This window comes from Artibeus jamaicensis, unplaced genomic scaffold, assembly GCF_021234435.1.
Source record: "Artibeus jamaicensis isolate MK-2021 breed Jamaican fruit bat unplaced genomic scaffold, CSHL_Jam_final scaffold_614, whole genome shotgun sequence".
Lineage (NCBI taxonomy): Eukaryota > Metazoa > Chordata > Mammalia > Chiroptera > Phyllostomidae > Artibeus > Artibeus jamaicensis.
In genome coordinates, this window is record NW_026522050.1 from 2,126,693 (window position 1) to 2,146,857 (window position 20,165).

General features: G+C 62.3%; 2 protein-coding genes across 4 annotated transcripts in view; one reads left to right on the forward strand and one right to left on the reverse strand.

Annotated features, from left to right (window-relative positions):
* MACROD1 (mono-ADP ribosylhydrolase 1) overlaps window positions 1-12,889 on the forward strand; it is a 132,592-nt gene extending 119,703 nt beyond the window's left edge. The window contains exons 5-11 of one of the 3 annotated variants that reach the window (XM_037140196.2): window positions 10,946-11,062; window positions 11,531-11,652; window positions 11,798-11,828; window positions 11,977-12,050; window positions 12,392-12,473; window positions 12,583-12,618; window positions 12,755-12,889. In XM_037140196.2, the coding sequence (XP_036996091.2) occupies window positions 10,946-11,062; window positions 11,531-11,652; window positions 11,798-11,828; window positions 11,977-12,050; window positions 12,392-12,473; window positions 12,583-12,587 (431 nt within the window). In that variant the 3' untranslated portion in view covers window positions 12,588-12,618; window positions 12,755-12,889. Of the gene's footprint in view, window positions 1-10,945; window positions 11,063-11,530; window positions 11,653-11,797; window positions 11,829-11,976; window positions 12,051-12,391; window positions 12,474-12,552; window positions 12,619-12,754 lie in introns of all 3 variants that reach the window. The other 2 variants (XM_037140195.2, XM_037140197.2) reach the window with 2 other exon arrangements.
* An 87-nt stretch (window positions 12,890-12,976) lies between these two features.
* OTUB1 (OTU deubiquitinase, ubiquitin aldehyde binding 1) lies at window positions 12,977-20,165 on the reverse strand. The gene is made up of 7 exons (XM_037140198.2): window positions 20,060-20,165; window positions 18,381-18,442; window positions 18,072-18,170; window positions 14,722-14,840; window positions 14,476-14,560; window positions 14,168-14,362; window positions 12,977-14,032 (listed from the first exon to the last, which is right to left on the reverse strand). The coding sequence occupies exons 1-7, from the start codon at window positions 20,115-20,117 to the stop codon at window positions 13,835-13,837; spliced, it is 816 nt and encodes a 271-aa protein (XP_036996093.1). The 5' UTR covers window positions 20,118-20,165; the 3' UTR covers window positions 12,977-13,834.

Genomic DNA, 20,165 nt, shown 5'->3' on the forward strand with positions numbered 1-20,165 from the left:
GTTCATGGGGAAAGCCGGCCCTGCTCCTGACCCTGACGTGCCCTCGGCGTGCTCTGCACCCCTTTGGCCTCAGTTTCCCCGCCTGGGAGGACAAAACTGTCACCTGTGCTCAGCTCCAAAAGCAGGCCAAGGCCTTGTGGTCAGGGAGAGTCCCGCCGGCCACTCACCCTCAAGACCGTCTGTGTGTTCACTATTCACGGTCACCACGAGGCAGGGCTTCCAGCAGGACAGCTGGGCAGGAGGTCGGAGGCCAGGGCAGGCTCCGCAGCCAGGCCAGGGCCAGCAGGTGCCCGGGGATGGGGCAACCCCTGTGTCCCAGGGCCTTCGCCCTGGCCAGCTGGGCCCAGGCTGCCTCCCAGCCCCTCGCCCCGGCGCCGGGCTGCAGTGGCCAGGCCGCCCGCTGTCTGCGCAGGCAGCAGGATGATTGGTGAGGCAGGGGGCAGGGGTTAATGCGCCGTAGGATAAATCCCCGGGGCTGTGTTTACGGCAGCGGTGGCGGGGCCCAGGCCAGGTTTTAAAAGGGGGAAAAATAAAAGGGGCAGCGAAGGTCAGGAATAAATAAGAGCAGCACTAAGAGCTGTCGGTGACCGGCCAGGACGTGGGCGGGGTGTGTTTGTGGCTGGAGATGTTTTCCCTCCCTCCCCACTTACCCTCCAGCTGTCCCTGTGGAGGGCACAGCCACCCTGGAGGCCTCAGAGAATGGGGAGGGGGCTTTGCTGGAGGATGGGGCACAATCGGGACCCTCTTCTGAAGCCTGTCCTTTCGGAGGAGCCTGGCGCCCTGTTGCTGTGACGCCTGCCATGCTCCACCCGCAGCCACCCCCTCGTTCACCCCCGGTGACTGAGCACCTACTATGTGCCAGGCCTTGAACTGGGTGCCCGGACAGATCCACTGGGCGCCGGAGGGGTGTGGCCCATGCCCTCCCAGAGCTCACAGTCCAGATGGTACCCTCCCTCACTACACAGGGTGGTCTGTGTCGGGGCGGTGCTCACAGGTACGGTGACGCTTGGCGAGTGGCACCTGTGCAGGCCTGGGCGTGACGTGGCTCCTCCTGGAACGAGGTAGTGCCCCGCCGGCACCCCCGGCGTGGGGAGGAGAGAGCTGGTGGAGAGCGGTGGGAATGGTGTGCTGGGAAGGGTGACGGCAGCGTGGGGCCTGAGGGACGCTCAGGAGAATGAGAGGTCAGAGCCCAGTCCGGGGAGGGCAGGCTCGCGGTGCAGCAAGAGCCTGAGACCACCTGAGGAGCTGGATTGTTAGTCACTCACTGTTCACAGAAAGGTGTGGGCCTTCTAAATCCTAGGTCAGGTCACACCCCTCCCCTGCTCAAAACTCCGCTAAGGCCAAGGCCCACAGGTCCCCGGCCACCTCTCAGACTCCCCACCACACCCCTGCCTTTCTTCCCAGAACAGGCCGGCCCGCTCCTGCCTCGGGGCCTTTGCACTGGCTGTTTCCGCGGCCCAGAATGCTCCCCCTCACACAGCCACGTGGCTGCTCCTTCGCTTCTCACCAGTCTTTACTTGCACGGTGCCTTCTCACTGAGGCCGACCCCGACCCCTAACCGAAATTACAGCCACCTGCCCTGCCCACCCTGCTCCCCCGGCCCCTCACACCTCTCTAGTTTTTACTTCCTTAGAGCACCTCCCCGCTGACCTGCCTCATCATTCACTGGCCCGTGATGTTCGTTGTTTACAGTCTGTCTCCCCTGAGAACAGAAGCTCAGAGGGCACCTGGAGGGGGGTCTGGCCCACAGAGCAGGTGCTCGATAAGTGGAGGTCGGATGAATGAATGCACTACAGGTGAAGGCAGGGATGGCCTTGTGTATTAAGAACTTGCTGGCGAGGGTGTGGGAGCCGCTGAGGTTTTAGGCAGGACAGGGTGTGGCTCATGGACGGCCTGGTGACCTCTCTCTGGGAGGTCAAAGGGCACCTGCTCCGGCCAGACTAAGGGCAGAAGGCCCATGGGGGTCCTTCTAGCTCCCCTTCCTGTGTCATTGAGGGTGAGCGCAGGCTAGCGCAGCCCCCATGTGCGGCCCGGCTGACGCAGAGATGGATGGGGTGAGCCAGGACCCGGGAGGAAGTGGGCGAGGAGTCCAGCCTTTTAACGCTGGCTGAGATTTATGGAGCCGCCGCGAGTCCTCGCTGCGCCTGTCACTCTGCTAATGTGACTGGAACAAGGTGCAGGTGGTGGGGAGGGGGTGGGGGAGGGGCGAGGCTGGGGCTGGTGGGGGCCCAACACCTGCCTGGGACTGGAAGAGAGGGGGCCCCAGATCCCCGAGCCATCTTCGCCCTCAGGTGGGCCCTGTGCCCTGGGCCATCCTCAACCCACCGGCCTTCCAGGGTGGGGACCCAGACAGTATAGTCTGGGGCTGGGGGTCCGGAGGCTGGCCTGACTCTGCCCAGATGGACCCCAATCGGCCCTTCTCTCCTGAGTCCACCATGAGGGGTTCAGGCCTCAACCCACCCCCGACTCTCCTGTCACCACCCATTTATCTGCCTGCCCACCCGTCCACCCACCCTCCTCCATCACCACCCATCCAGAGGTCTAGCTGTCCAGGCAGGTAACACGCTGTAGTCCCATTCCGCCTGCGCGGGCCAGTGAGTGAGGCTGCCCCGCCCACCGGGCCCCGCCCACCTGGCCCCCCCACCTGGCCCCCCGCCTGGCCCCCGCCCACCTGGCCCCGCCCCTGCCCTGTGCCTTTTTCCACAGAACTGATCCCCCTGAATGGATGGTGTCTTGGGCTTGTTCTCACTGCTGGTCTCCCCTAGAATTCACCCTCCTGGGAGCAGGGTGCTGGGGGATCTTGTGGGGCAGTCAGTTGCACCCTGCGTGTGCTGGGTCCTGCTCTAGGAGCTGGGACACAGGTCTCACTACCCTGGGGAGCCCGGCCAGTCCTGTGGCCGGGGGAGAGGGGGGATAGGGGACAGCAGGATAAGCCAGCAGGGCCCGGGGCAGCTCTCAGCTCAGAAGGAGGCCCTCAGAGGGGCGTGGGGCCTGGCCTGCAAGGCTTTTTTACTTTTACTTTTAATTGATTTGAGAGAGAGAGAAAGGGAAAGAAACATCAGTCTGCTGCTCCACTCGGCCATGCATCCACTGGTTGCTTCTCATATGTGCCCTGAGCGGGGGTCGAACCCACACCCTTGGCGTAGCAGAACAACGCTGTAACTGACTGAGCCGCCCAGCCAGGGCCTGGCCTGCAGGACTTGGGTGCATTGAGCCCAGTTTGTGCTGCTAGGGTGTGATGGTTCAGAGTGGGAGAGGCCTGCAGCCTCTGGGGAGCAGGGGCGGGAGCTGGCCGGGCACCCCCAACCTCAGTGAAAGCCCCCAGGGGCTGCTGGGGTGGAAAGAACGTGCCCCACAGGGTCCAGGGCTCCGGGGCTTGCCTCACCGCGGGGCTGAGCCTCCACCAGGCCCTGCGGCCACACTAGGTGGTTCTGGCCACGATAACTCTTAGGGAAGCCCCCCACGCCCCATTCCTTCCCAGGGCTCTCTCTGAGTGTGTGTGTGTGTGTGTACAGTGGGAAGTACCTGGGCTCAACAATGGGACTCGGGACTCAGTTCTGCCCTCAGAGAGACCCGTTTTGGCAGAAGGCTTCCCAGCAGAGGGGGCATTTGACTTGGGCCCTAACGGTTGAATAGGAGCTCAACAGGTACAGAGGGTGGGCAGGCCCACCAGATGGAGGCCCAGTGTGTGCACTGGAGAGACATATGGGGCCCGGCAGCCTTCCAGCCTCCCTGGGGCCTGGAGACCACCCGGCCCACTTCTCTCTCACCTCCCTCCTGGAGAGCCTTTTACTGGCTCAATAGAAAAAAAAAATTTTGAACACTCTCTTATTGTATGGTAAGAAGGGAGGCAGGTCCTAAATCAGGATGGGAATCGACAGGGCCCTGACGTGTGTCTCTCCTGTTTATTAGGGCTGAAATGTTTACCCGGCGATAAGGAGCCGGCTTTCTCGTGGAGATTTGTGCGCGCTTTTTCAATTACCCCTCGTCTTTCTCTGCCACTTTTGCACTAAAGGGATAATAAATGTATCGGAGCGTTTCAATTATTCATCTAAATCATGACTGCGCCTGCCACGGCCAAGCTCTAGTGACAGATTAATTCAGGATGCCTTCCTCCGCTGGCGTGGCCGCCATCTCTGCTCCCGCCTGGCCAGCGCCCCAGAGGGCTGGCCAGAGGGTTGGCCAGGCTGCCGTCAGGCGGTCACTGCAGACGCAGGCGGGCAGAGCAGGACGGAGCTCCGACCCCCCCCACTCTCACATTCACGCTCCCTGCCGGTGGTACCTGCTTCCGTCCGGAGGTCAGCGGCCCCACCCAACGCTGCAGGGGCTGGCCCCTGCCCACCTGCAGCCCCCTCCCCAGCCCACGTGGCAGGTCCGTGTGTGTGCCCTGCACCCCAGTGTCCCGGGCCCATCACACACATCGCAGCTCTCTCTGGCCCAGGACCTTTGCACATGCTCCTGCTGGCCCAGAGCACTGCCTGGCCTCCCCAGCCTCCCTGCCACAGCCATTCTGAGCACTCAACCAGGCTCTCAGACCACCCTTCACGCCTGCCCCGAGGGCCTGCCACCATCCTGGCGGTGTTCTCAGCAATGGGACACAGCAGACCCTGTGCCTCCAGGGCCAGCACTTGGTCACCCTCAATAGCCAGGCTTCATTTGTGTGGTTAAGTACCAACTGCTCCCCATCAGGCTGTCCCCCCAAGGGGCGTGCACAGGCGCCAGTCTGTCCAGCTCTGGGCTAAGAGTAGGTGCTCGGTGCAGGCCGTGTGTGGGCCAGCTACGCCCAGGTCCCCTGCCCCAGCCCAGGTGCCTGTGCGCATGTGTGCAAATCCCTGCCCCCTGCCCTGCCTCACATGGTAGTCCATGGTAGAACCTAACACCCTGGGCGCAGCCTCTCTCTTCTTCACACCCACGATCCTGGGGGGTAGGTGGTGCCCTCCCTCCCCTTCTCTCTGTGCCTCTCACTCTGTGTCTGTCTCCGCCGCCGACTCTGTTCCTGACTGGGTCTCTGCCTCCGCCTTGCTGGCTCCAGCTCACTCCCTGGGTCTACCCCTGGCTGTCCCCCTCTCTCACTTGCTTTCCCTCCATTTCCCTTTCACCCTGTCTCCCTGGCACGTGCCTTCTCCCATTTCTCATCCTCTCCTGCTCTTCCTTCTCTCTCTCTCCTGTTCGCCTCTGTTCATGGACGGACAGGCCCAGGAGGATCAGCCTCTGAGTATTCTGCCCGTCCACTGGCCAGCCCAGCCCCTCTGCCCAGCCCTATCTCCCCTCATCCCATGCCACCAATCCACAGTCGCTTCCCAGGCGTGGCACAGCGGGTGGGCCACGTGTCCTTCGAGCCCCACGAGGCCAGGCTGTTTGTGGCCAGCCCCTCCCTGGGCTGCGCCGGGCTCAGAGAAAGCAGGTGGCCCCCAAGGCCAACCACCAGCCCACAAACTCTGAGCACTGCCGTGTGCCACACTTGAGTGGGGGCGGGGGTGGGGGGCGGGCAGGGGGTGGGCAGGGCGGGGCCTGGGCGGGGCTGTGCTGGGGGTGGGAGATGGTGCCCCAGCCTCACTCTGAGTTGAGGATTTTGTTTCATGGACCTCGAGGAGCCGCAGGGGAGTGACAGTGCTTCCCCTAAGTGAAGGCCCCAGCCCTCCCGCCACCGTGTGGACGGCAGGGCCCCACAGAGCACCCCCGCAGGGCCTCGCACCCTCTCACCTTGCGGCTGTGGGGCCCGCTGTCAGCTTGCTCCTTTACAGATGAGGAAACCGAGGCACCGAGTCCCTAGCGGCGAACCCCACTCCCGGGCGGGATCCTCAGCTGGCCCTCCCTGGATCGGAGGGCTAACGGGGCTCCGTCCCCAGGAGGCTCTGTCATAGGCCGGTGGGGCCGTGCCCTGCCCCCCGCGGGCAAGATGCCACCAAGCCCCCACACGCAGCTGCCTCGGGGAGTTTTAATAACGAGAGTGATTTTTGCATGATGAATGAGGCGCGGCCGTTGTGTACATAATGAAGCCCTAATGTTTCCAAATCCCCATTTAAGGAGCTGATCTCACCCCATAATGAATTTCAGATCACATCACGGCGCTGTCGTCCATCCATCTTCTCCCTGGGGCGCCCACCCCTTGGCACTGCAAGGGTGGGGCCTGGCAAGGGTGGGCTCTACACCCCCCACGGGCCAATGGGCTGAGGCCCAGCCTAGTACAGAGCTGGGGGCTGGCGTGCATTTGTTGAATGAATGAGTGACCAGGAGGGCATGGGCAGAATCACAGAACTGGTCCTGGCACTGGGGCGTCACGTGGGGCTGTGGCCCCCAAGGCTCAGTCAGGCCCAGGGAGGAGCACGGAAGGACAGTGCAGGGGTACAGGGCCCAGGGTCCCGGCTGGGTTGTTTGTCCAGGCTGGGCCTGGCCCCTTCCAGCCCTGGACTCAAGCTTCCACCTTGGCCCAGCGGGGCCTGGCCCCTTCCAGCCCTGGCATCAAGTGGCTGGAGAGGGCTCGCCTCAGGCTGGGCACCCAGGTGTCTGGGTGGGGCATGACCTCTAGGACCCACACCCCCTGGGGGCCTTCTTGGGGACATCCAGCTCCCCACCATTCATCCCATTTCTCCGGCACAGGAGGCCTCAGAGTGTGAGGGGCAAGGCAGTCTTCTGACCACAGAGCCTGTGGCTGGGCCTCGGTGTCCCCATCTGGAAAACGGGGTGGCAGCGATAAAGCCCAGGGCACTCCGGCGCAGCCTCCCCCTGGAGCGCGGTGCTGCCCCTGACCTTGCACAGACGAGGACACGGAGGGCAGAGAGCAAGGTGACGCCGTGAAGGGGCGGAGGAGTGGGCGCGTTGCAGAAGGGCTCCGACTCTGTTCGCTCTGCTCCAGCATGAGTTGCTCAGTCCCTCTGGCCGCCATCTCACCCCCAGGCCACCCCACAGCTCTCTGCGGCCAGTTCTGAGGCTCAGAGAAGTGGAGTGACTTGCCCAAAGCCACCAGCAAGCTCGTGGGCAGGATTTCTGGGGAGAGAGACCCCAGAAGGGGTGTGCAGGGGCCACAGCCACCAGACAGGGCCGTGGGGGAAGACGGAGGGCGGCTGCGTCTCCTGCCCTCGGGCCGGGCAGTGCTGCGCTGGCCCACAGGCCACAGGCCTCCTCGAGTTCCTGTAAATAATTAATTAGCCCCTGCTTGCTTGTTTGTTTAGCATGAGGAATGCTCCCCCACTGAGATGCATTTATTACTGAATAAATTTAAATATCTAATCTTCCCTTCATGAATATTACAGCACCCTAAATAGCGGCCAATGTATCCTAAACGCTTTGGCAAATGGCCCCCACAGGAGCCTGCCTGCCTCCGCTCCGCTGGCTGTGAGGAGGCCTGGCCTCAGCCCTGGCCTCTCCCCGTGTGCGTCCCTACCTACCCAGCCTCGGAGGCTGGGGCTGGGTGTGAGCGGAAGCCCGGAAGGCCGAGTGTGGGGTGTGGAGGCCAAGCTTTTGGCAGGAGGGCTGCTGGGCTCCCAAGCAGGGTGCTGGGCTTGTCTGGGGGGAGCGCCTGGGGCCCGGCGGGGCTGGGGCAGAGAGGGCAGATGGGGTCCGAGGCAGCAGCAGCAGCGTCCGAGGAGCTCAGGAAGCAGGCAGAAGAGATGGGGGGCATGGCAGGACACAGACAGAGGGTCTCCAAGGCAGCCTTGCTGGGTGGGCGCAGCTGGACAGTCAAGCAAGATGAGTGGCTACAGACCTCTGAGCAACGAAGGGTCCCCGAAGTAGTCTCTTTGTCGGGAGGGGGAAATGTCGGCGGGAGGAGAGGGCAGGAGCCCGGCCGCAGGGGCTGGCCATGAGGAGGAACGCTGACACAGCAGGCACAGACATCATCTTCCCAGAGAAGGTGAGAACAGCGAGCAGGAGCCAGACAGCCGGGCGGGGGTGTGCGGGAGACCCTTTCGGTGCCCTAGACGAGTAGAGTGCCCAGCTGTGTGACCTTGGGCAAGACTCTCACCCTCTCTGTGCCCCAGTTTCTTCTCCTCTAAAGCAGGACCACTAACAGCCCCTCCTGGGGTGGCTGTGGGGACAGAACAAGACCATGGAGGGCAACTGCTCGGCACCTGGTGGAGGAGGCCGGGTGGGCCCCGGGCAGGCTTCTGGAGGCGGAGGGTCCAGCCCTGACCTGCTGGAAGGGAGGCGGCCTCTCCAGGAGGGACTCGGGTTTTCTGCTGGTTGGGTGGGGTGGAGGTCGAGTCGGAGGTGTGAGGCTTGCCTGAATGCAGCTGAGGGATCCGGGGAGGGGACAAAGGGTTCAGCTGGTATGTACTGGGAACATCCCCTCCCACCAGGCAGCCCCAGGGGCCAGGGCCCAGAGCTTTTTCCAGAAGCCCCTGGGTCCTGGAGGGAGGGGAAGGAGCTCTTTCTGGGATGAAGCCCCAGGAAGCTTCCTCATTGTGGTCTCCAGGGCTCCGCTTAGCCTCACACCAGCCCAGGACAGAGCCTGGTGTCAGAGACGGTGTGGGGGGACAGGGCAGGAGCTGAGACAGCAGGGGTCCCCTGTGTCACTCAGATGTGGGAGGACCACAAAGCTGATATGTGGACAGGGAGGTGGCAGGAGGGGCCAGTCTGGGCTCTGGCCCAGGGGTGGTGACAGGGCCCATCCCTCAGCTCGGCTTTGAGGGACTGCTGCCCCAGCTGCCAGCACGGCAGTCACAGAGCTCGGCCCCACACTGGAGGCCACCGGGAGGCTCCTCTCCCTCCTCCCACCTCATGCCCCCAGGTCAGCCCTGAAGGCCTGGCTGCGGGCCTGTCCACTTGGGCAGGAAACATTAAATCCCTGCAACGCAGATCCCAGAGAGCTCCACTTCCGCACGCCACCCCCGGCCCCTGCAGCCGGCCAAGGTCATCTGCCTGGCCGACAGCACAGGGAGCTGGCACAGCAGCTGGGTGCCAAGCGGCTGACACCACTGGGCAGGGCTGGGATGGCCCCAGGAGGGCTGGCTCAGACACAGCCCTGTGCTCTGAACACACCTGGGCTGGACGCCGCCTCCCCACGCACTCCCCGGTGCACACGCCTCAAGCACGGGCCCAGGCTGTCCCAATCAAATGAGAGCCAGCACACACGTCAAACTCGCTCATGCCAGGCGCTGGCTATAGCACCTACAGCATCGAGGTTCATCGCATGGCATGTAAACTAATTACCAAACTTCTGCAGCACACCAAAAGTATACTTTTTGCCGATCTGACAAAAAAGATAGGTATAGACAGCTACTGTTGTGTTTGTTGGCTGGGTTTTTTTTTTTTTTTTTTTGCCCATTTCACGATCTAAGGGAAAAGAGGGCAGTGCCCCTGACTAAATCGTCACGTAGTCATGTTTTGAAGATTCTGGTGGCACACCAGTTGAAAATCACTGCCCTACGGGAGTTAACTCACCTAATCCTTTCAACAGCCCTGTGAGGTGGCTGTCTACTATCATCCCATTTTCCAGATGGGGCCACTGAGATCCAGAGAGAATGGACCTTGGGTCACGCCCCTGTGACCGGCAAGGCTGGGATCTGAGCCCAGTGGCCCGGCTCTGTGGCTCCTGCCGGGCTGTCACCTGGCGCCCCCACCCACAGCAGACATACTGCACATGGACACTGCACGCCAGGCCTGTAGCTGCCCTGATCCCTGCACCGCAGACGGGGCGGGAACTCAGTCCGAGCCCCCCAGGGCTCCCCCGACTCCTCTGCCCCATTCGACCCCAGCCGTGGGATGCTCTGAGAAATCTGGTACCAGCTTAGAATGAAGTCACAAAATTAGGTTTAATTGGGACCCACAGGGCACAAAAGAAAGCAGAAGAGGGGGCGGCCCAGCTGGTGTCCCTGGACTTGTGCCCAGACGTTGGGGCAGGGCTGTGATGGGGGAGGAAGGGCCTCACTGTGTGCGTCTGTAAAATGGAGAGACAGTGGTCCTTCCCAGCATTGTGAGCAGCCAGCAGCTGGTGCCCAGGGAGCTCCAGGCACAGCCTGGGAGCGGTGGGAGCTGGGGAGCTGCCAGGGGAGGGTGGTCTTCTCCTGGCCAGGACCCCAACTCCACCCCTGAGGAGACATCACTGTCCCTGTTTTCCAGATGAGGCAGTAGACACTCAGAGAGAGGAAAGGACTTGCCAACACACCCTCTTGGCACAGGCTGTGATGGGCGAGCCTGGACTTGACCCCAGCCTGCGTGGGGCCAGGCCCCTCCTCTCCTGCAGGCCCTGGCACCCAGGAGAGGTGGATCTGAAGGGCTCCTCCTGCCCTGCTTGAGTTGTTTACCTGGGCCCGGGTCCCCAGAGTCTCTGGCTAGGCCCCAGAGTCACCCTTTCTCTCCTAACAAGCCCAGGCCCCACCCCAATTAAGCCGGATGTGCTAACGAGGCAGCTCGTTAAGGAGCAGGGTGCGCCCCTGGAGGGCCAGGAAGACCAGGCTCCAGGCCCCTACCTAATCTGCCACTTGTCACTCTGGCCTCAGCTTCCACAACTGCACAGTGTATCCTAGAGCCTTTGCAGCAGCCTGAGCCTCCCCACGGTGCACCCTGGGACCGGGTGCACCATGCCGGCTGTCGCACCCCGGCGGAACCCAGGGGAAGAGGTTACCCCTGGCCGGGCTTGGGTGGCGTTTCCCACGGACCACTCAGAGCCGCCCACCTCCGCGGAGGCCCCTGCTCGCCAGCGCCCTCAATGCGCTTCCAGGAAAGAGCAGGGCGGGCTGGGTGCGCCCCCTGCCGGCCACACGGCGTCACTGTCAGCCTGGGTCAGCGGTAGCCTCTCGGTGCCTCGATTTCCCTAGGTGGGAAACAATGCAGAGGAGGGGGTCGGAGGCGATAAGAGCGGCCGGAAGCTGCGGGAGAAAGGCTGGGTACCACGTGAGCCACAGCACAACAGAGGGGACTGGGGCCATTTTGTTGTGGGCCTCAGCCATCTCTGAAACGGGCTCGGGACGCGGGGAGCCCACGGCTGACTGCCCTTCCCCTGCAGTGGACGGCTGCATTCACCGGGCCGCTGGGCCCCTGCTCACTGACGAGTGCCGGACCCTGCAGAACTGCGAGACCGGCAAGGCCAAGATCACTGGCGGCTATCGGCTGCCTGCCAAGTGTGAGTCCAGATACCTGCATCCCTGTGGGGCGCACACAGGGAGACTTGCGTCATTGGTGCGGCTCCCAGATTTGCTGGAGGCCTCCTCAGGGGGCACTTCTTAACCCTAGGTGCCGGGACCTGGCCCCTCCTCGCACACCCAAGAAGCAGGCTGACAGGGGTGCATGGAGGCTGGAGAGGGACAGGGACAGGAAGGGAGGTGGGGGAAGAGCTCAGGGGACGGGGCCTTCTTGCACCCCTTGGCACCCCACGTCTCAGCCCGGTGCACACAGATGTGGGGAGCCACCCCGCGTGGGCCTGCCATGTCTATGGAGGCGTGGATTTGGACTTCAGAGCACGCCGTGTGCCCCCAGGGGTGAGGTCCTCCCGTGGGGAGCCATGGAACTTCGGGTGGGCGGAGAGGGCGCAGGCTGGCAGGAGAACCGAGGACCGCGATCCCGGCCAGCCTGACCTGGTGGCCTCCCGCAGATGTCATCCACACTGTGGGGCCGATCGCACACGGACAGCCCAGCGCTAGCCAGGCTGCCGAGCTCCGCAGCTGCTACCTGAGCAGCCTCGACCTACTGATGGAGCACCGGCTCCGCTCCGTGGTGAGGGGCGCGCGGGGCAGGGTGGGGCGGGGCTGTGGTCGGTGTGGGCAGCAGCGGGGCAGATGGAAAGGGCCCCACTCAGGCAGGTGGGCGGGGCCAGGCGCTGACGCTGACCTCAACCCCCTCTACCCTCCACCCCTGCCAGGCATTCCCCTGCATCTCCACCGGCGTATTTGGTGAGTGGAGTCATGGCGAGGAGGAAGGGCGGGTGGGCGGGCAGTGGCCGGCCCAGGCACGCAGAGGGGTGGGGCGGGGGGCGCAGAGGGCAGGGAGTGGGTGCTTTGCAGGCCTGAGCCAAGGCTCTCCCTCTTGCCTGGTCCCCAGGCTACCCCAACGAGGCAGCAGCCGAGGTAGTGCTGGCCACGCTGCGGGAGTGGCTGGAGCAGCACAAGGACAAGGTGAGGTCTGGGCCCAGTTGAGAGGGCCAGAAGGCATGGGGGGAGGCGAATTTGGATCCCACTGACCAGGCCTATCAGACACTGCCCAGGGCCAGGGCACAGGGTACCCTGACCAAGGGCCTCCAGCCACAACAGTCCTTTCTGCATGCCCTCCCCTTCTGTCTAGCCACTTTGGTTTCCTAACATACAGTGAACCTCTTCTGTCAAGGGTATAGCCTAGTTTGAGCGGCCATTCCAAAGGCAAAGCAGGTCACCCTTCAGGGCCTGGGGGCAAAGGGACAGTGATAAGAGCCAGGAGCTGGGAGGGTGGCTTCCCCCAGGCTGAACAGGCCCTGGTGCAGGTGGACCGGCTGATCATCTGTGTGTTTCTGGAGAAGGATGAAAGCATCTACCTGCGGCGGCTCCCCCACTACTTCCCCGTGGGTAGGTACCTGTGGCTCTGCCCGCAGCCCGCCAGCCCCTTCCCTAGCCCGCCAGCCCCTTCCCTGCCCCGCCCCCCCAGGGCCAGTTCTCAGTGTCCTCTGCCTTCCAGCCTGATGGCACCCACTGCACACCCTGACCAGGACTGGTAAGCAGGGCCTGGCCCACTGTGTGGCTGCCCACTAATCCCCTGCGCACTAACACACCCGCTCACCCCCACGCAGGGAGGCAGCCTGGGAGCCCACAGCCCACCACTCCCCCCAACCTCTCTCCTCTGCCTGCAGACTCACCTGGGCCTGCTGGACCTCGCTCCCAGCTCTAATAGGTCACGGAAGCCTGCAGCTGGACCTGGCCCCCTGACCCTTTCCCTCAGCCCCTGAGCCTCAGGACTCTCCTAATAAAGACCTCGCTTTGTTGCAGCCCCCGTTGTCCGAGCCCCAGCTTGGGTGAGGAAGGTAACCCACAGGGGCTGCTGAGTGCGCTCGGCGAGCAGACAGTGGCGGAGGTGGGCAGCAGCACTTCACATTTATTGAGGGCCTGCCCCCAAGGAGCTCACAGCCTGGGGGCTAAGCCCCCACAAGTCTGGGGTGGGGAGGAAAGGAGGTGAAGGCAGAAAGGCAGGCGATGCAGACACTGTGGCCCAAGCAAAAGGGGTGCAAAGCAGGCACAGGCACAGGGCCTGGGGTGGACGGGGGATGGTAGCCCAGCAAGTCCTGCCTAGACCTGGGGACTCAGCCGAGCAGGGGCTTGAAGGCTGCCCCTTCCCCACCAGGGTGGGGGCACACTGGAGGCACCCCAGCCCTACCACCTGCTGAGCCAGGCCCCCCGCATCATGTTGGCCCTCTCCACCCAGTAGTCCTTGACCGAGCAGACCCCTGGCGGAAAGCAGGCAGCTGGGGTCTGGGGCCCTGGCCTGACTACAGATGGAGGTGGGCCCATGAGGGAGCAGCTCGAAGCCTTGATGGTCCGAGGTCCCTGGATGAGTCTCCAAGGAACCTCCAAACGTCCATGGAAGCCCCTGGGGCCAGCCAGAAGGAGGGAGGCACAATGGAAGCAGAATCCCAATAACCAGGAGGGGTGCCCCAAGAGGCCTAGCCTCTCAAAGCTGCTGCTGGCAGGGAGGTGTGGGGACCCACCCAGGGGGAAGGGGCACAGCCAGACACAGAGCAGCCAGGCAGGCAGCAGCAGAGCAGGGACACGCACACGCGGCTCACCACCAGCATCCCCTTTAATAGAACACAGAAGGTTGTGTGACAGGGAGGGAGGAGTGAAATGTGACCATTTACAACCACACAGAAACCTCTGTACATGTCTAGCGCCTGGCAGAGGGGAGGGCAGCAGGGTGGCGGCGGGCAGGGCCGGCCCTACTTGTACAGGATGTCGTAGTGTCCGGGCCGGTAGAGAAGGTAGACCTTGGGCTCGGAGCCCTCAGGGAAGATGTGCGGGTTGGTGGCGCCGCCCTCCCCGCGGTCCATGTACTCCACCTGGATGGAGACGCGGAGGGCCTGGGCCAAGGCGATGATGTGGATGTGGTCGCTCTCCTTGCACATGGGCTCCACCTCCTGCGGCACAGGCGTGGGTCAGGGCCCAGGTCTCAGTGCCCCCCCCCCGCCCCCACTGGTCCCCAGGCCCTGGCGCTCCCCACCCTGAGAGGACAGAAAGAGGAGGGCCCTGAATCTGACAAGTAGGGGGCGCACCTGCTGGCAGAACTCCTTGACAGTCCGCCCGCCCTCGATGAAGTGCTCGAAGAACTTGCTCTCCCGCTGCAGGTAGCCAGAGGTGAGCAGCCGCAGGTAGACTACCAGGTAGTCCGAGGTGCTCTGGTCGTTGAAGGAGGCCAGCAGGTCAGCTACTGAGGTCTGCTTCTCCACCTGCTCGATCAGGTCCATGAACTGCCACCAGCGGGGACAGAGGGCAAGATGAGGGAGGAGCTGGGCCGACCCCCCACAGCCAGGCCACCTGCCCTCCACTCCAGCAGAGCAGGCAGCAAGGCAGCTGGGCTCACCGTATTGTGGAAATCCTCAATTGTGAACTCAGTGAAGCCCTGGGACACCAGGTCTTCTTTGCTCTTGGCAGACACGGCTTTGAACCTGCAGTATGAGGGAGAGGGAGGCAGGCATGGGCTCCTGCGCCAGCAGCGTAGGCCTCTGGTGGAGCGAGACCTCCTGGTCATCGGGAGGGAGGAGGAGGGAGCCCCGCAGGCCCTCGTGGGGCTGTGCCACCCACCTCCTTCAGTGCCCACCCTCCTCACCTCTGCAATTCCTTGCTGTCATCCAGCAGCGCCTCCAAGTGGGAGAACCCGAAAGCTCGATAAAAGCAGTTCCCATCGGGCCTGGTCTTGCGGATGTAGGAGTACTTTTTGTGGAGGTCCTGCAAAGAGGCAGCCCCGCCCCACCCCTGCCTGTCAACATCTGGCCAGGGCCAAGGCAGGCCAAGGAGCCGCCTGACGAACGTCACACCGCAGCAGTGGCACCTGAGCTCCAAAGAGCTACCTGCCACCCTTGGCTGCTGTCCCTGATGGTGAGAGTCACTCAGTGACCTACTTCCCAGAGCTCAAAAGCCTTAGGACACCGTGAATTATGCTCACACCAGTTGCATGAGCCCCTGGCCACAACATGCCCCGTCTCCAACACCTAGAATATGGCTGGGGCCTGCAGAGCTGTCTGCTCAGCAAACGGGCAAGCGAGCCAGCCCCTGACCTGTTTGTCCCATGGATGGAGCCTTTCAAACCCTGCAAGGCCAGAGCACACGCCCCAGGCTGGGACAGGAACCAACCTTCCTCGGCTCCTCACCTCCACCTGCCCGCTCACAGGTGCCACCTGTGTGATCTCTTCCCGTCTCCTCCCCCAACTCCACAGACCAGCCCACACGAGTGGGCTGTCAGTGCTGCCTGACAGACGTGCCTCGCGCCCCGGCCTGGGCAGCTCCCCTGCTCCCCCACGGCTCCTTCATGCTGCCTCCACTCTCCTCAGGCCCCACCCCAAGACACCTGCACACAACTTCCCACGACTTAGGGCGCTTTCCTTGTCCTCCCACCTTACCGCCACTCCTCCTCGTCCCTCTAACCTGTGAGGGTAAGGGCACCTCCAAACCAGGTAACACCCTTCAAGACACACTGTGTCACCTGTCAGAGATGGTCATGACACATACGTGTCCACAGCGACTGTCACGTGAATGACACAACCCTGCTCAGGCCTGGGACAGTTTCTGCTGATCAACTCTGGATGTCCTCAGTCTTGGGGTTTCAACAGCCCTAATTGTAACTCTTTGTCCACCCGTCTCAGCCCTGAACTCCCATTTCAACTCACACATCCAGCCGGCCTCACATACACCTCCTCTGAACTGCCCAGCCTGGCTCGGCGGGTCCTGATCTCCCCATGCACCTGCTCCTCTAGCCTCCCCCCCAATCAACTGCAAACCTGCCTGTCAGCCTAAAACCTCACGGCCATCCTCACACCACATCCAATCCGATGCAGGGCCTTTCGGCACCACCCTTAATGCACCTGGTATCAAGTGCTTCCCACTGCTCAACCCTCCTGCCCTGGAGCCCCGGAGCCCGGGGCCCCAGCGTCCCTCCCACTGCCTGCTGGTTTTATCGCAAAGCTTCCACAGCAGCCTCCATGCCTCCACCCGCATTCATCCCATTCACCCCAGCCACCTGAGCAACCCCAAAGCCTGACAATACCCCGAGTCCTTTCTCTGGCTACAGCCCCCACATCTCCCATTCCTGCCTCCCCTTCGACTCCAGCCCCACCAGCCTCCACCCTGGTCCTCAAATCACCTGCACGCTCCTGCCCAGGCCGCCACAACCTGCTCGCATGCCTACCCATTCACTCACCCACACACCACCTTCTCAGCAAGCCCTTCACCGAGCACCCTCCACCCCCTCCCTGTCCCGCCTCACTCTTCTCCACGGCGCTTACTGTCCCCTGGAGCAGACATTTCAGTCACCTGTAGCTCACTGCCTGTCTTCCCACGAAGTGTCACGCGGGCAGGAATTTGTCAGTGGAAGTCATCACTCTACCTGCTGTACCCAGGACGGCACCTGGCCCACAGCATGGCCCACTCAGGTTGAATCAACAGCTCACAAAGCCCAAATCACCACGGCTTCCAGAAGTTACTATACTCCTCCTGAGCACTTACTCCTTGCCAGGCCCTGGGCTGACGGCCAGCGGCCATTATCTATTCATCTTCAGAGAGTCCATTTCACAAAGTCACCCACTCTCTCCAGCCCTGCCATCCAGGACTCCCTGGATGACATCCAGACTCAGGTGCCTCCCTGGGAGCAAAGGTGGGTTCGGGCACAACGCACAGTGAGGGTGGCGGTCTCCCGCACACGCAGCATGCAGACACCCGAACTTTTGCTGAATGACTTGATGGGAAAGAACCCGAGACTCCCACCCTGTCAATGTTGCCAGGGCAACCTAAGTGGGACAGGTAGGCCTTGAAATTGGGGCTCCACTCCACTAACCAACCACTGAGCTTGGCACCTGACCACTGTCACCTTCGGCAAGCCTCACACTCGTCCTGTGAGGCAGAGACCTCTCTACCCAGATCTGAGAAGACCGCCCCAGTTCACATGGCTGGAGGTGGTGTGGTCCTGACCCAAACCCAGGTCTGTAGGCCCCCGAGCCAGTGCCTTCCCCTCCCCACAAACCTCAGGTGGATCACAGGCACACTGATCAAGGCCGTGCACAGCTGGAGCTGGGCTGCAGCGGTGTTGTTTGGCCCACACCACATTTTAAATGTGAACCAGCTGCCAACTGTTAGGAGTCTGGAGACCTCATATCAAAATAATTTCTGGCTTCTTGAAAAAACAGATCTGGCGACAATGGAGTGACAGTCATGGTCACTCCCACTGGCCTCAGGAGCTTCCACTCACTGCTACTGGCTTTTTCGGGGCTGTGGTGCCCGCACTCACCACTGGACCCGGCTGACATCTGTTACCCAGGTGACCTGCCTGGCCCCTGGCATGGGTCACTCAAAGGCCCCTCCTTTCACATGAAAGGTTCTAAGCATCTCTGATCTTTAGGGGGAGGGGAGAAGTAAGTTACTAAACCCCAGGGCGCGCCAATGGATACCGTTCACACACGCCGCCACATTTCAACCCCCCAGCTCACAGGTGAGTGAGTGGTTAAACTTACCTGTTTGTAAATGAAGCACCACACCTGGCACAAAGGCTCTAGGCCCCTTCCCCCACTGCTGCCTGCCTCTCCACAAAGACCCTAGAAGCAGACTGTGGGGCACATGCCTGCCCCACACCTGTGCCCCACACAGCCCCAGCCCATTCGGCCCCACCGTGAGCACCGAGACCACCCACCTCCCGAGAGCGGCCTGCACCCCCCCAACAGGTGTCATTCTCTCACAGCCTCATCACCACAGGCTCCTGCTTTCATCCCAGTTTTACAGACCAGGACCCCACGGCTGAGACACTGAAGGGCCTACTATGGGCCTTTGGTTCCAGAGTCCGCACACCTAAGAATCAGCGACCAGGGGAGCCCCTGACACCCTACCCTCCAGGAGGCCAGGGCCCACAAGCAGAAGTAAAGCAGGCCCACGCCCACACCCAGGGCTCTCCCTGCCCCTCAGCCAGGCTCCCACCTTGATCTTCTGTTGATAGATGTTGTCGTCCTCAGCGTACTCCTTGTACAGGACCGAGAGCTCCAGCCGCTCCGAGACCAGAGGGTTCTGCACAGCAATCTGCGGCGGAGGTGGGGGGAATGGCAGGAAACCCATCATGGTCTGGGCAGGTGGCTACAGTGGCCCACACTGAACAGCCAGGGCACCTACATGAAGGGTGAACAGTGGCCCCCACCCCCCAATAAAGGTATCCAGTGTCCAGCACAGCTTGGAGAGGAGAGGGCTTCCGAAGCAGAGAAAAACAACGGGCAGTGGGCCACAGCCCCTCACCTCTTGTTGAATTCGGTCCTGCTGAGCCATGATGGCTTCATCGTAGGCAAGACAGTTAACACCTGAAGGAGGAAGGCGGCCAAGGGTTGTTGTGGGCCCTGGCTAGCTCCTCTCCAGGCAGCCAGACCCAGAACAAAAGCAGCCTGGAGAGCAGGCTTGAAATCTGAAAGCACACATCTTCCATTTCACTCTACCCAACTATGTAACCTTGGCAAAGCCCTTTGCCTGTCAGGTCTTACTTAGTTTTCTCATCTTTAAAATGCGGGGGGGCAGAGGTGATCACCCCAAGGCGTGTCCCTCCAGCTCTAGCACCCCCTTCCAGGCCTTCTAGCATCGCTGCTAGCAGACTGGGGATGCTCCGGGACTAGGCAGGGTCTCCTGAGGACAGTAAGAGGAGGAGAGCTTCCTGTGAGCCTGCACTTTACTTGCCCACACCCTTTCTCCTGTTGCTGTCCTGTGTATTCTTAATGGTGCCCATTTTACAGATAAAACAGATACAGACAGGTGAAGTATCTGCCCAAGACCACAACTACTAAAGACCTGTGGTCAAACCCCCGTGTGCCTAATTCCAAAGGCTTAGCTCTTCTCCACAATAGCTCTCCTCTGCCACCTCACTGCCAAGAAGGTTTAGAGAGGAGCTTTCCTCCCCTTTAGAGAGAGGCTAATTCCACCCTCTTCCTCCCCCACTGAAATACCCTGAGATGATACGTACAAGCATACTATTACGTGCCCATGGGAGAGCTGGGCAGGTCCGCCCTGTGGACCCCACCGAGCAGCCACCGGCGAGGAGCCAGGAGCCAGGAATTCTGGTCCTGGCTCTTCTTATCTTTTGTGATCCTGAACAAGTCCCTTCCGGGAGCCTGGATCTCCCAGTGCTCAGTCCCTCAGATGTGCGGCTGGAACCGGTGTATGTGTTAAATGACTTCTAAGGTCAATACTTTGGGGCCTGAGTATCCCAGACCCGTCCCTTCCCCTGACCTGCAATGGGGTTGTCCTCTCACCCAAGAGACCTACTCAGTCCCCAGGGCCTAACTCGTGGGTGAAAAAGAAGAGTGGCACCATTTTGAAAGGGCCAACTCTTTAGGGATCAAAGAAAACAATGCACAGCAAGGCGGAAAAGAGCTGCAAGGGCAGAAGACGGGGCTCCCCCGGAAACGCAGGCTGCAGTCTTCAGGGGCACACACCCGCGGCCGCTCACTCCCCCAGATGCCCGCAGCATCCCCAGCGGCCGCCCAGTTCTTTGTGCTCCGCAGTCCGCTGTAATACGACGCCCTCCCGGGCGCGGACACGGGCTGGTCTGGGGAAGGCGGGCCGGCGACGGAACCGACACAGGCCTCAGCCGGCCTGAACGCAAACGACCAAGCTGCCGGGCCGCGGACCTGGGAGCCCGGCGCTGAGGAGGCTGAGAGAGGGGCGGGGCGGCTCAGGCCCCGCCCCGGGAGCGCGTGAGGAAGAAGTGCCGCGGACCCGGGCCTGCTCCGCCAACCCGGCCGGGGGTCGCGGCGGCAGCTCCTTCCATTGTGAGGGGGAGGGGAGGCGGCGGCAGCGGTGGAGGAGGAAGGGGCCGACCTGCGCTTCGTCCCCAGCCTCCGGCCGCTCCGCCCCTGACCTCCTTGGGCACCAGCGTCCTAGCATCGCTCCCACTAGCCCGGGGTGCACAGCCCACCCCGAGTCAGTACCTTCGGAGTCGCTACCCAGCGGCTCCTGCTTCTGCTGCTGAGGTTCCTCCGCCGCCATCTTTAAACAGCGCCGCACTGCTGATCGCTTCCGGGTTACCAGTCGCCC